The following is a 12,714-nucleotide window of genomic DNA, read 5'->3' as shown; positions in this document are numbered from 1 at the left end:
TCAGGGAAAGTTAACCAGTTGCTTCATGCTTCTCTACAAAATTAAAGATATAAATAAGTGATAGCCTTGTGTATCTCCAACATGGCTGTCCATATTTATCCTGCTGGAAAGAGGGCTTTTGGATTTCCAAGTTATAGGCAGCAGTTTATTTTCAGCTTTGCCTAGTTGTGATACACTGTGTTTAGAGCCAGGGCAATCCCATCTTCTGCAAAATGCCCACTTTGTTAATGAGCTAGCATGGGCTGTTATTGGTGATCAAAGGGGTACTTACCATCACTAATTCTGTAATTAAGACAAGTCTTGCTAGCCTCATTCTTTAGAGAGAGGAATAGGAAAATGGGAAATAGCAAAATGTCCACCAGGACTCCAGAGCTGTTTGGCTTACCCCAAACTGCAGCACGGATCTTTTGACTGCTACCTACCCCAAAGGGGATGTGTTTTTCCTGAGCAGTTGATGATGAATGTTGGTTTTGCATATAACAGGCAGAGGGACTGGGGATGAGAAAAATAGACAAGTTAAACTTATACAACAGGGTTTAGGCCAGGCAGTTATTATTTTTTCCCCATCCATTAAATGACATTCTGATTCCCAGATCTGCTTTTTGCACACGAGTGTTGAAGTACATGCTGTGAGCCCCATATAGTTTCTTTTCCTGATACTGACTGGGAGGTTTTTTTTGTGATGTGAACTTGAATTCTTGGCAGAAAAATAAAATGAAAACAGCCAACTAAAATCTCCATGGGGAGCTGCAGTCTGCTCCAGCCACACTTCAGCAAGGGCAGCTCACAGCTCTGCTGCTGTGCTTACTTGAGCCTGGGCCTGTCACAGAAGTGAGCAGGAAAAAAAGCTGTGCCTAGAAATTTCTCCTACCCAGGGGTTGGATTTACTGCTGGCCTGGGCAGGAGGACAGAGGATAATTTCCATTCCAACCAGCTGATAATGCCCTGCCTGCATTCCCTACCTTTAAGATGTGACTCAGGGGTGATGATAAAGGGAGATGAAAAGAAGAGGAAGGGAGGGAGGGAGGGAGGGAGGGAGGGAGGGAGGGAGGGAGGGAGGGAGGGAGGGAGGGAGGGAGGGAGGGAGGGAGGGAGGGAGGGAGGGAGGGAGGGAGGGAGGGAGGGAGGAAGGAAGGGAGGAAGGAAGGAAGGAAGGAAGGAAGGAAGGAAGGAAGGAAGGAAGGAAGGAAGGAAGGAAGGAAGGAAGGAAGGAAGGAAGGAAGGAAGGAAGGAAGGAAGGAAGGAAGGAAGGAAGGAAGGAAGGAAGGAAGGAAGGAAGGAAGGAAGGAAGGAAGGAAGGAAGGAAGGAAGGAAGGAATTGATCAAGTGCAGATGCAAGGTCTGTGTTGCTTTTCTTTCCATATTATCTTTTCCAGTTTAAAGCAGAGAATGTGAAAGCCTCTGTCTCTAGGGTGGAAGGTGGGTGCTGAGATGGAATCTGAGCAGCATGGCATCCTCTGAGATACAGAAATCTTCTTACCAATGTCATGGCTTGAACTGCACAATGACAATCTTAAAAGTATAACCCCCCTGTGCATTTTCGTGGTGACTGTGCTTTCTAGGCTTTATCCAGGATACTAATAAATTTGTAATTAGTTTAAACTTCCAGCAAATACCTACTTTTAACACACTGCCAACTGTCAAATAATGAATGCAGCTTTTTGATATTAATGCATTTTAGACTGCTGGAACAATTGCCAAAGATCACCTTAGCTTTGTCTGAAATTTTAAGCCAGCAATGTGGGTCACTCTTGTTTTCTCAGAAATCATCTAGAAAATCAGCAAATTATAATGTCACATTCCTAATTTTAGATTTTAAAGAAACATCTACGTTCCTCACAGCTTATTAGTTTTTAATATATCTGTATATTTTGAAAAAGATCCTAATAAATCATGTCCAAACTTTAATAAAGTTTGGTTTGAACTAAAGTACCTGACCATAGGAGGGATTATTTCAAACACACAGGGATTTAGAAGTTATTACAAAAATATGATCTTGACCTTTCATTGCATTTTATTAATACAAAGTCCGGGCCTGTGTCAGTGTTTGGAAACAGACAACTGTGTCCTCAGGATGTGGTCACAGAGCAGCTGATAGCTGTAGTTTGTTTTAGTTTTGTTTGAGGTACTACATTGTGTTCTTTCCAAAACTTTTCCTTGCACTGAAAAAGGAAAGACTGCTGGTGTTAATGCAGTTTGGAAGTTTGTGTTCATGGTATTTGTAGTTAATAATTCGGTCTTAGATTCTTGCAGTTGTTTTCTGTCCTTGGATCCCCGAACTCTGGCATTTGTAATTGGAGTGATGCTCACTTAAGGTTGTTTGGTGTTTATCTGTATTCCCATCAGAACTCTTTTTAGAATTTTAATTTCAAGCATTTATTCCTGTCTTCTTATCACATTAAAGTACTGGAATCACTTCTGCTTGATATTATTTGGAGCACACAGCTCCAGAATGAGGCTAAAAAGAAGAAACTGAAGTTCTAAATGTCAAAATCTCCCACAATTTTAATAATTTAATAATAATAATCCCACCCTTCAAATAATTTGCACAAACACTTTGTACAGGTGTACCTAAAAGTGAGAAACACTACTCACTGACCTAAGATGTGTTACCTGTCAGCAGCAGATTAAATAGAAATTAAGTATGATATTAATTGACCAAACACCGTATTGAAAAGTTGTTTTTTTAATAAATCTGGCAAATCCCATTCCTTCAGGGTTTGTTGCTGCAATGACACAAGGTGTCAGAGTTTACAAATCTGTAAAGAGAGAGTTTGGGCTTCAGTAAATCAGGAAATACTTGAGATGTTTTCCAAGTGCTACATGTTAGTTTGTTTGTTTGTTTATTATTCCATGAGGTAGCCTTTGTTTTAACACTGCCTTCTATTGAAAGCCACAGAGTGAAGTAATTAAACTTAATAAAAGTCACTGTTGGTTAAATCCAGATACATTGTATACTTCTATCACATTGCTACAGCAATTCAGAAAGGATCTTGGCAGCGATTACACAAACCATTGTTTTCATCAAAGTGCAATTTGCTCTCTATTACTACCTGGGGACGAGATGGCTTCCAGGAAATGGAGCACTTGATATTATACTAAATAAATCTTGAACACCTCTAAGATTTCTACTTGACTAAAGATAAAAAATGTAGCATCTTCCACATTTTTAGACAGCTTAATATTTTGTATGGTTGGTGTTATTGGAATGAGACAAATGAGGGAAGGTTCTAGGGAATGGTTCCGTATCACATACTCACATTATGAAATGAAGTTCACTTGACAGGTCTAAAGCAAAATGTTACTGTTAGGTGCAGACTGAATAATATGTGTAAATGAAAATCAATTGTCATTTACTGTCTTGTGATGAGTCAGATTGCTAAATCCTCTGTACAATTCACAGCATTATCAGCATTTTCCCTCCTGAAATAATCCCTTGGGGAGATCTGTGCCTTTACCTTTTCCTCTCACTTTTGCTGTTACAAATTTGAGAATATGAACACAAATTTCCTATCACTGGAAGGAAAGAATAGTGAAAACAACTTATTCCATGAAGTTTGTAGTTTTGTATGTCTGGTTTATTGTTTTTTAACACTTAAGTTTTTAGTAATATCCAGTTATGATAGCCCTGCATTGTAGCTCACTATTCAATTCATATCATTTTCTAGGAGTATGTATAGATTCTCTTTCTGCTTTAGGAGTTTATTTTGAAAATGAGTAAAATTTTACTTTTTTTTTTTTTTTTTTTTTTAACAATTTGGTGTTGCAATTGCCGCATTATTTTTGTTTTTCCAGGCATTTCAAGTGGCATCTATCTGAAGGCTCATTTTGGTTAGCAAGTAAAACTAATAAAGCTGATTTACAATGGTGGCACACAAAGACTGATACCAATCCTGTCAAAGATTGAGTCTTTGTGATCAGTCCAGATGACTTTGGTGATCGATTCAAAAGGGAAACTCTGCTCCTGTGGCTCTGTATTGCCACTGAGCAGAGAAATAATTTGCCTTCTTGGGCCTACAAATGTCTGTAATTTAGAAGTTTGTGAGGAATTAGACCTGAGTGAATCATCTGAGAAGCTTTCCATAATGGCTTGATTGAAATGTATTTCTAATTGTCAGAACGTAGTTTTGTTACACTGTTGGAAATATACCAGAATAAGTTTATTTACAAAACCAGCATGTCTCTTTATACACCATTCACTACTCATAAATGCAAATGCTCTCCCCCCCAAAAAGAATGGGTGGTAAGCACATAAGTCAAAAAATGAGAGTTTTCAAATGAATAGGAAGGCTGGGGAAAACTCTAGAGGAAGCTATTAGAACAAAAAGAAAATAAAATGTCAGGAAGCTGGGAGGTGATGTTTGAGCCCTGTGTTTTATCCTAGGAATTCTGCTTGTTAGAAACAGTGGCTGTCATCAGAGGTGGTGACTGGGGCACAGTTGGGACCTGAAGGCAGGAGCAGGAGCAGGTGCTCATTTCTGAGCTGTGCATTCACTGAACTGGGGGAAATGCTCAAAAGATCAGCTCAGAACAGGCTTCTTCTTGTTGTGGTCTAACCCCTCAGCTGGCCCTGCATGCCAGGGCATTCCAGCAATTAAAATGAAGTGGGAAATGAGACAAAATGGAAATTGAGACCGGTGCTAGACGATGCATGCTCAGGCGCCTGTTGTATGTCTGTTGTTGTTCCTGGACCTTGTTTTGGGGAGAACTGTTTTAAGTTGCTTGCATTAGCTGTGGGAATTAAAAATTCATTAAAATTTATTAAAAATAAAAAATTACTCTTTTAAAAAAGGAAAAAACAAAACAAAAAGCCAAACCAGCAAAATTTGACTGTGAAACAGCCTGGAGAGCTGTGAAATCTTGGAATTGTTTTATAGTATAGTGTGGGCACTGCAGAAATTCACCAGTATGACTGTCCCTGTTACTTTTTACATAGGATTCACACTATAGTGACTTTTATTTTCCTAAAACTTACTCTGAATTTTAAGTTCTAGAGTTGAAACCAAGGTTTTATGTTTAAAAACCATCCTGTCTCTCCATTTTTCTTATGTTAATATCAGTACCTTTATGACCAAATGAATTTGATATTGAGGAGTAAATATATGAAGATCTGACTTTTCTTCAAGTTTCTAGAAATGTTTATAGTATTTGAGTATGAAAGTACTTCAAAGCATCATTAAAAAATGAAAGGGGCATTTTAATAAGAATTTCAGTGCTCCACTGCCTGTTTAGTCATGGACAGCTGGATTTTCACTCTAGTCCACAGCTCTGCAGGGAGACTTGCTGGACTGGAATGAACTCCATAGAAAACTCCAAAAGTTAGAGAATTCTGCTCATCTACATCTGCTTGTCTTTGTAATGAAGAATCTTGTTTACCAAACATGAATGATGGGGAAGGTTATACATATTTCAAGGTGGGGGGATGTCCTAAGGTGACTGGGAATGGGAAATAGATTCGTTTTTTGGGGTTTTTAAATTGCTTCCTTGTATCTGTAAGAAAAACATATATTCATGGGCAAGATTACTAAACTCAGCATGCTATTGGGTGAGTGCTGTCTGTGAAAACTACAGAGACAGTAACTGGGGCAGGTTTAGGGGGTGTCATTCCAAGAGGTAATTGGTGAAATAGCAAACACAGAGTGTGGAGCCTCCTCAATTCCCACTCAGCAAATAGGGATTCATTCCAGAGGCAAAATTAATAATGACTAAAAAAAATTTTCAAGTCCTGTTACGATACTCAGGGCTAAGCAAACTGCGGAAATTGTGAGTTTGTGTGTTTGAAACTGCGGGGGTCAGCTCTAAGGAACTCTGCTGTCCTTTCCAGCAGTGTCTCAACATTGACAGGATGTTTATGGGATCCTAGGAGTATCCTATCCATCATGCTAGCCAGCCCTGGGGATTAGTTTAGAATATCACCTCTTTCCCCAAACATTTGTCTCATTTGTATTAACAGAATCCTTTCCTCCTCCTGTTCAGCCACACCTTGTCCTTCTTTTGGTCAAAGAATGAAAAAATCCAGGATTTATAGTCCACACACCCCAGATTTTGCTTAGTGTAGCCCAAGCTTACAAAAGAAGAAGACTTTTGTGTTAATTAATGCTTTTCTGGATGTGGTTAATTTTGTGTCCTCCCTCCTTGGGTACTCCAGGTGAATTTCATGTGATCCAAATCAGGCCTTCAGGCATAAATCAGTGTTGAAAGAAAGGCAGATACTGCAAGAGGCATTTAACTACTGCACTTCACCTGCCTCTCCCTTGGAGTCATTAATTAAGTCCTGAGGTGCATTTATATGAGTGTTCTTTTCCTTTTGTGAATGGTATGTATTCAGAGGAGTTGTTATACTGTGAGAACTCTTAAGTCAGTAAGAAGATTCGATTTCAGTTTTTAAAGGCAGTATAAAAGCTTTCAAATTAAAATTTTGCTGCCTTTAAATTTAGTTCCTTAATCTTCTCTGTCTCCCAGGTGAATCTTCACACATTTCATTGTTATTAAATTTCTCTAAAGAGGGTAATTATTGATTCTCATCATAGTAAGGATATATGCATGCATATATTTGCAGCCATATGAATGCTACAATGTCATGTTTGCTCAGGTTTCCTGGTTGGGATTGGTTTTGTTTTTCACTCTCTTTGAACTGCTAAAAATTGATGAAGACTAACAGGGGTCCAGTGAGTGACAGGGGAATATTTTGTATCTTAGTTTGGTGATCTTAAAAGCTAACAGTGTTAAGAAAAAAATGGATTTTTGAGAGGAGTGTAAGAAATGTGAGAGACTGAAAAGAGCTTTTCTAAAAGCAGAGAGAATTTTCTTCACCTTCTGCACAGCTGCCAAAGCATAAGGCTTAAAAATGTTGTTTGTTACAATTTCTCCAACTCCTTGCTGCATGTACTCAAGCTGTCTTTCCCTCACACTTCATCTGTCTCAGTTCATCTGTAAACTGAAGTGACCTGTGAGAGCAGAACTAGAGATTGGTAAGGTGGGAAATAACAAGGAGCTGGAGTCCCCGAGACAGAACTTGATTGCTTGGTGAGTTATGAGCAATCAGGCGTGTTTTCTTGCCGCTAAACACGAGGTTATGCAAATAAGATGAAAGGGTGTAATCCTGGTTCCTGTGACAGGGGGTGGTGCTGGGTTGCTGTGTCCTGGTCCAGACCCCTGACTTCAGAAAGCAGCTGGAAAAGTGGAGAGGGCTCAGGCTGACTGCAAGGTTTGAAAAATGCGCATTGCAGCACGAACTGAGGAGCTCCTTCTATTTAATATCTCAGCGATGAAATAACAAGTTCATCAGACTGTGTGAGTACCCAGATAAAGGAGAAGACCCCTGTGAAGGAGGGATTTATTTCTGTGACCATGAGCTAACCAAGTTCTTGTGTGTGGTGTTAAGGTAATGAGTCAGTCTGAGAGTTAAGTGTGTGCTCAAGCACTCTTTACATCCAGGTTTCAGAGTGCCAGATGCTGGAAGGAGCATTAGGATGTTTCTTACACGGGAATTCAGAGCACTTGCAGAACTTACAGGTTTTTAAATCCGGGTTTGTGTGGGGTTCAGCACCAGTATAAAAGGGTAAAAGCCATTTATATAAGCTTGGGACTGTGGAGGAGTATTCTTCACAGCCTTAAAAGTGCCACCACATTTCTGGTGTTTTAGCACAGAATGTGTCAGCTTTTCCCAGAAGGATGGGAGCATTTATTGCATTCGTAGCATATAAAATACCTGTTGTATTTGAAGGAGCTTTCCTTCTTGAGACCATTCTGATAATAAAAGACATTTAAATAGATAGGGGAACAGCCACCATGCCATAAAAATAGTGGTTATCGCTTCAGGTGTGTATGTTTTAAGTTTCCTTTGCCACAAGAACAAACACTAGGTTTCTAATTTGTTGTGATTAATATGAGCTACTGTGTGAAGTCCATGAGCTGCATATAACATGACTCCATCCTGCTACTGCAATGGGGTGGCTGCCCTGTTATCCAGTTTCCTTCAGGAAATGAGGGAAAAGCAGCTCTAGGCTGATCTAAACTGGAAGAGACATGAGAATTATATGTATTAAAGAAAATTAAAAAATAATAATTTGGCATGTTCCTTGACAGGATCTCAAAACATCTCATAATCTTCACTAGTAAGATGATATTCCTTGTTTACAGAGAGGCAAGGGCCAAATGCACAGGACTGGCAAAAAAAAAAGGGGGGTTTTGATAAGATATTGGATATAGATGATCCATTTTCTTCAAAGCATCTCTTCATTGGGAGAAAAGAGGTGCAGACTAACAGTTTAAATATCATTTAGCTTTTTTTTGTTTTAAGATTAGGGACTAGAGATCTATTATTTTGAATTTTCATCCAGTTTTCAATGAAAATGAACACTTAAGAGTGACATGTATATATAACTTTCAAACTGTATTTTTGATTTCTATGTCAATGACCAAAAAAGGGCAGGAGATGGGTTAACATGAAAATATACCTTCATGTGTTTTAAGTAGTAGGGTTATTTTTTCAGTAGAAAATTACCAAAATAACTATTCTTAAAGCAAATGTTGGACAGAGTCTTTTAACAGTTCTTTTGTTCTCATTCTTTTTCTTGTTAGAAGATGTTTTATGCGAATGAAAACAAGACAGACAAAGGGCATAGTACAAAGCTGTTAGAGTCTTTTAAGCACTTGTGTTTATTTTGGGTTTAAAATTCAAAGAAGGCATCTCTGTCTGCACGGATTGCCCAGGCTCTCATGCTTTCCCTGGAGTTTTATGTAGACTTGGACACGTTTTCCTGGGCCATGTGCCTGTGCTGCAGCAGATCCAGATGGGAGCTGGTCACCCTGAACCCGTGTGGTGGCTCTGGGGACACTCAGGAGTGGCTGGACACCCCCAGCTGGCAGTTCAGGGCTGGCACCAGCAGGACAGGGTGAGCTCAGTGGTGTGGCCATGTCCTGCTGTCACCCTCTGTGTCCCATCTCGCAGCAGGATTCCCTGACATCCAGCACTCAGCCTTCTCTTGCCTTGCTGCTGCCAAGGGTATTGCCACTCTCTCTGCTCCCGTGTATAATCAGGGTTCTGCGTGTCCTACATGGCATTAGGAAGCAGGAGCAACCACTTCAGATTAAATGAACTTCAGTATTTCAGAGTATTTAGGTTTTTTGCCCCATTTTCTCCCTCTTCCAGTGTAATCTGGAAGGCAATGGAAAGGTTACTGGATAATTTGCTGTTTTCCATACAATATGACTTCTGGGTTTTATTTTTAACTAATGATTTAATTCACATTTGTTCTCTTGCAGAATTGCACAATACAACTACCCAGCTTAATTTAATGGCCTTTATCTCTAAACAGTATTTTTCCCTATGCATTTTGACAAATATATTATTCATATCTTAAGTTATAGATAAAATACGACTGCAAATACACAGGAATTTAACATAAATGAAATTTAAAATGAAAAATGTGTTTTGCCTCTGTAGCATACAGTTTAGGATGTTAAGAAAAAATACAGTCTGTCTCTGTGGCATCTGATGTTTTCCAGTCAAAAAAGAAGCATTTGTCTGCTTTACAGGTTGTGGTATTCTGTCACCTAGAGCTAGGTTAATCCCAGCCTCATTGTACTCTAGAAGTTACAGTGCAAGTGTTTTTCAAATAATTAAGTTCATACCCACATTTTACAAGTATTTTCCATTTTAAAGATATGAAACAAAAATACTCCTAGGAGGAAAGCTCTTGATTTGAAAATGCACTGTGACTTTTTAGTACTTCTGTGTGAAAGGAAAAGCTAAAAGTCACCTTTTTTTTTCCCTGCTTGGCCTTTGAAACACTCCTTTTGAAGGACAGTAATTGAACTGTGCTTTTCCATTCCATTTCAGGTTTTTCTTCTGTAATCATGGCAAAACCTTATGAATTTAACTGGCAGAAGCCAGTTCCCTCTTTTATGCAAGATGGAGCTGTGTTTGATAGATATGAGGAGGTAAGAGGCCAGTTGCCTTTCATTTGCTATTCTCTTTTAAATATGCAGAAGTTCTAGAATATTTCATGTTTTGCTTTCATTGTACACAAAGAACCTTTTTTTTTCTGGTAATACCCTCAGAAATGTCTGTGGGGAGGCAATACCAACACACTTTATTGCTATATAGGTTTTGTTGCTTTTTTTTTTTGCTTTTAAAAGAAATGGCTTTAAAATATATTTAATCCCTCTGATTTGACATAAGCCCTGAGGAAGAGAAAGGGAGAATTGGATCAAAATATCTAACGTGTATAAAACTCTGATCTTTGCAGATTCATAAAGCGCATTATTAAATAAAGTGAATCCTTCAATTTTTTGTACTATGTATCAAATGGAGGGAGGGAGAATACTGCTTTATTTTTAATATATAAACTGAGGACCTGCCTATTACAAAGGAAAGTAAGAGAACACAGAACATTCATATTCTGATTCAAATGCATCATTTGAGAACTGGAGTGGTTTTATCTACTTCAGAAAATCAATCTGCACTCTATCTGAAATATGATTGCTATGATCCTGCTTTCAGCTATGCTTTAATCCACATTTATTAAAGGAATGCAAAACAGGGAGTTTTACACAGGCAGCTGAAATAAAATGCTGAGAAGTTCACCTTATACTCAGCATTGGTATGCTGGTAAGAATAATTTTATCAGGGTCTATTTTAATCTTGTTTGAACAGGAAATCTCTATAAGTTGAAGGTAAGTGCTTTCAGGGATATTAGTATTTTCTTATCTTTTGAAATGTAAGTAAAAGGTATTTTTTATCACAAGATAGGGATAGTTGGTTTACCCTGTATTTCCAGATTTGGGGCCAGATAAATGAATTAGATACTGGTGGACATGGAATTCCTTCGAAAGGCGGCTCCGAAAAGCTTTATTTTCCTTCAGCAAACATTGCTCCAGAAACAGCCTGTGAGGAGCTATGTGAGGGGGCACAGCCTGTGTTTATTCTCTTGCATCTTCAACAAGAACCAGAGTATGGACAGATACAAGAGAGAGTTTTAAGTGCTTAAATTTCAGTGTGATATCAGAGACACTCGATGGGCACCTGCACCTGGATGTGGTGACAGGGACAACATCAGGAATAATTTGTTCTGTTCTCAGCAGACACCTCTGGGAGACTCCACAATTCTGGGCACACGTGGGGTGAGGAGCTGACACCCAGGTCTTGCTCCTTGCAGCGGAATTTGCTGCCCCAAAACCCCACAGAAAGGGGTCCTGCTTTCCCCCCGTGGAGCAAAACGTTGTTTGTCCATCCTGTGATCCTCTCCTGCTCCAAGTGTTGCTGCAGTTTATTCCAGGTTTTCTGTGGCACAGTTGGGAGCTTGGTTTGTTTCCTCACAGAGGACTCTTCTCACAAATGCTCCTCGATTTTCAATTAAGGAAGTCAGGGAGTTCTGGATCCTCTTTTTCTTGAAGAAGTGATTGATTCTGCACACTGTTTTCCTGCATTTAAGCTTAATTTATGATGCTCTAATTGAGGCTGGAGGTGTGTGGAGGAAATTTCTTTTTAAATTCAGCTAATCTGATTTTTTGCCTTGCCTAATCTCTTTGGAATGCCATTCTTTCCTGATTTCTTCTACAGATCAACATCCTTCAAGCTCTGCTTGTCAGATACTCTGGCTGCAAAGCACTCACAGCATGTACACTGCCATAGTGCAATGAAAAAGTGCTTCCCAAATTCTGCACGTTAAAAGGAAATGTGGCCATTTGATCCTGAAGGTGGCATTGGCAAATTATATATTTTTTCCCTTAAAGCATTTAAATGTCAATAGTTTTTTTGAAATTCAGTTTCATTAAGATTTTTTAATTAGGTAAGAATCCCTGGTTCTATTAAATAAAAAATCTTCATTTAGTTGCAATGAGGTAGGAAAATATTAATTATGTGCATTCCAGTGTCTCAAGTGTCAACAATAAGACAAATCATTAAAACTGATCTCTTTTTTAGAAGCCTGCCTCCCTTGTTTCTATTTTTTTGGGAACAGCAAATTCTGCAGGAGGATCTTTGGGAAGAAACAGAACAATCCTTTATTTTTGAATGATAAGTAATTGATATTTGTCAAACTGACTAAAATAATGGTCTGTATTTTCTTTTCTATAGGAATCTTTTGTCTTTGAAAGCAACTGTCTGTTCCAAGTGGATGAATTTGGTTTTTTTCTGAGCTGGAAAAGTGAAGGAAAGGTATATTGCAATTATTTCAGGAATGTATATTATCTGTTATTGCACTTGATTTATATTCTGTTTTTTTTTAAATCTAAAATATTGTGTTAGTTTATTTACAAAACTAGTCTTCATCCTATTCTTTTAGAATTGACAGAAATGAAACGTTTAAGAGGGAATTAACTGATGTTAAAGGGAAATACACTGCTTAGTGTTTATTAACAGTGTTTGCCAATAAAATTCACTGATTATTCTTGCTGAAATTCCCAATGGAACCATGTCTCAACAGACCTTTGAACTTGTACCCTTTTTGTTGTTTCAGGAGGGACAGGTATTAGAATGCTCCCTGATCAACAGTGTTCGCTTTGGAGCTGTACCAAAGGTACTCTGTAGTTAAATTATACTCTTCATTTAAACAAAGAATATTTCAACTGAAGGGGAAATGCAGGATGGCATTAATTTCTTTAAATAATACCAGTAACACAACTTTTATTTTGCAATCATAGCCTAAAACTTGAAGTTTTGAAGTGATTTGTTGTGATTGCAGTGGGAAGGTTCAGTCATCTGGTCTT

At 38.5% G+C, this 12,714-nt stretch overlaps 1 protein-coding gene across 3 annotated transcripts in view; it reads left to right on the top strand.

Moving 5' to 3' along the window:
* PLCB4 (phospholipase C beta 4) overlaps positions 1-12,714 on the top strand; it is a 185,830-nt gene that overhangs the window by 90,956 nt on the left and 82,160 nt on the right. For all 3 annotated transcript variants that reach the window (XM_058834152.1, XM_058834150.1, XM_058834151.1), the window contains 3 exons: positions 9,845-9,945; positions 12,083-12,163; positions 12,465-12,524. In XM_058834152.1, the coding sequence (XP_058690135.1) occupies positions 9,862-9,945; positions 12,083-12,163; positions 12,465-12,524 (225 nt within the window). In that variant the 5' untranslated portion in view covers positions 9,845-9,861. The remainder of the gene's footprint in view (positions 1-9,844; positions 9,946-12,082; positions 12,164-12,464; positions 12,525-12,714) is intronic.

The sequence above is a fragment of the Poecile atricapillus genome, chromosome 3 (assembly GCF_030490865.1).
Source record: "Poecile atricapillus isolate bPoeAtr1 chromosome 3, bPoeAtr1.hap1, whole genome shotgun sequence".
In the NCBI taxonomy this organism is placed as follows: Eukaryota; Metazoa; Chordata; class Aves; order Passeriformes; family Paridae; genus Poecile; species Poecile atricapillus.
This window is presented reverse-complemented; position numbering and strand designations above follow the sequence as displayed.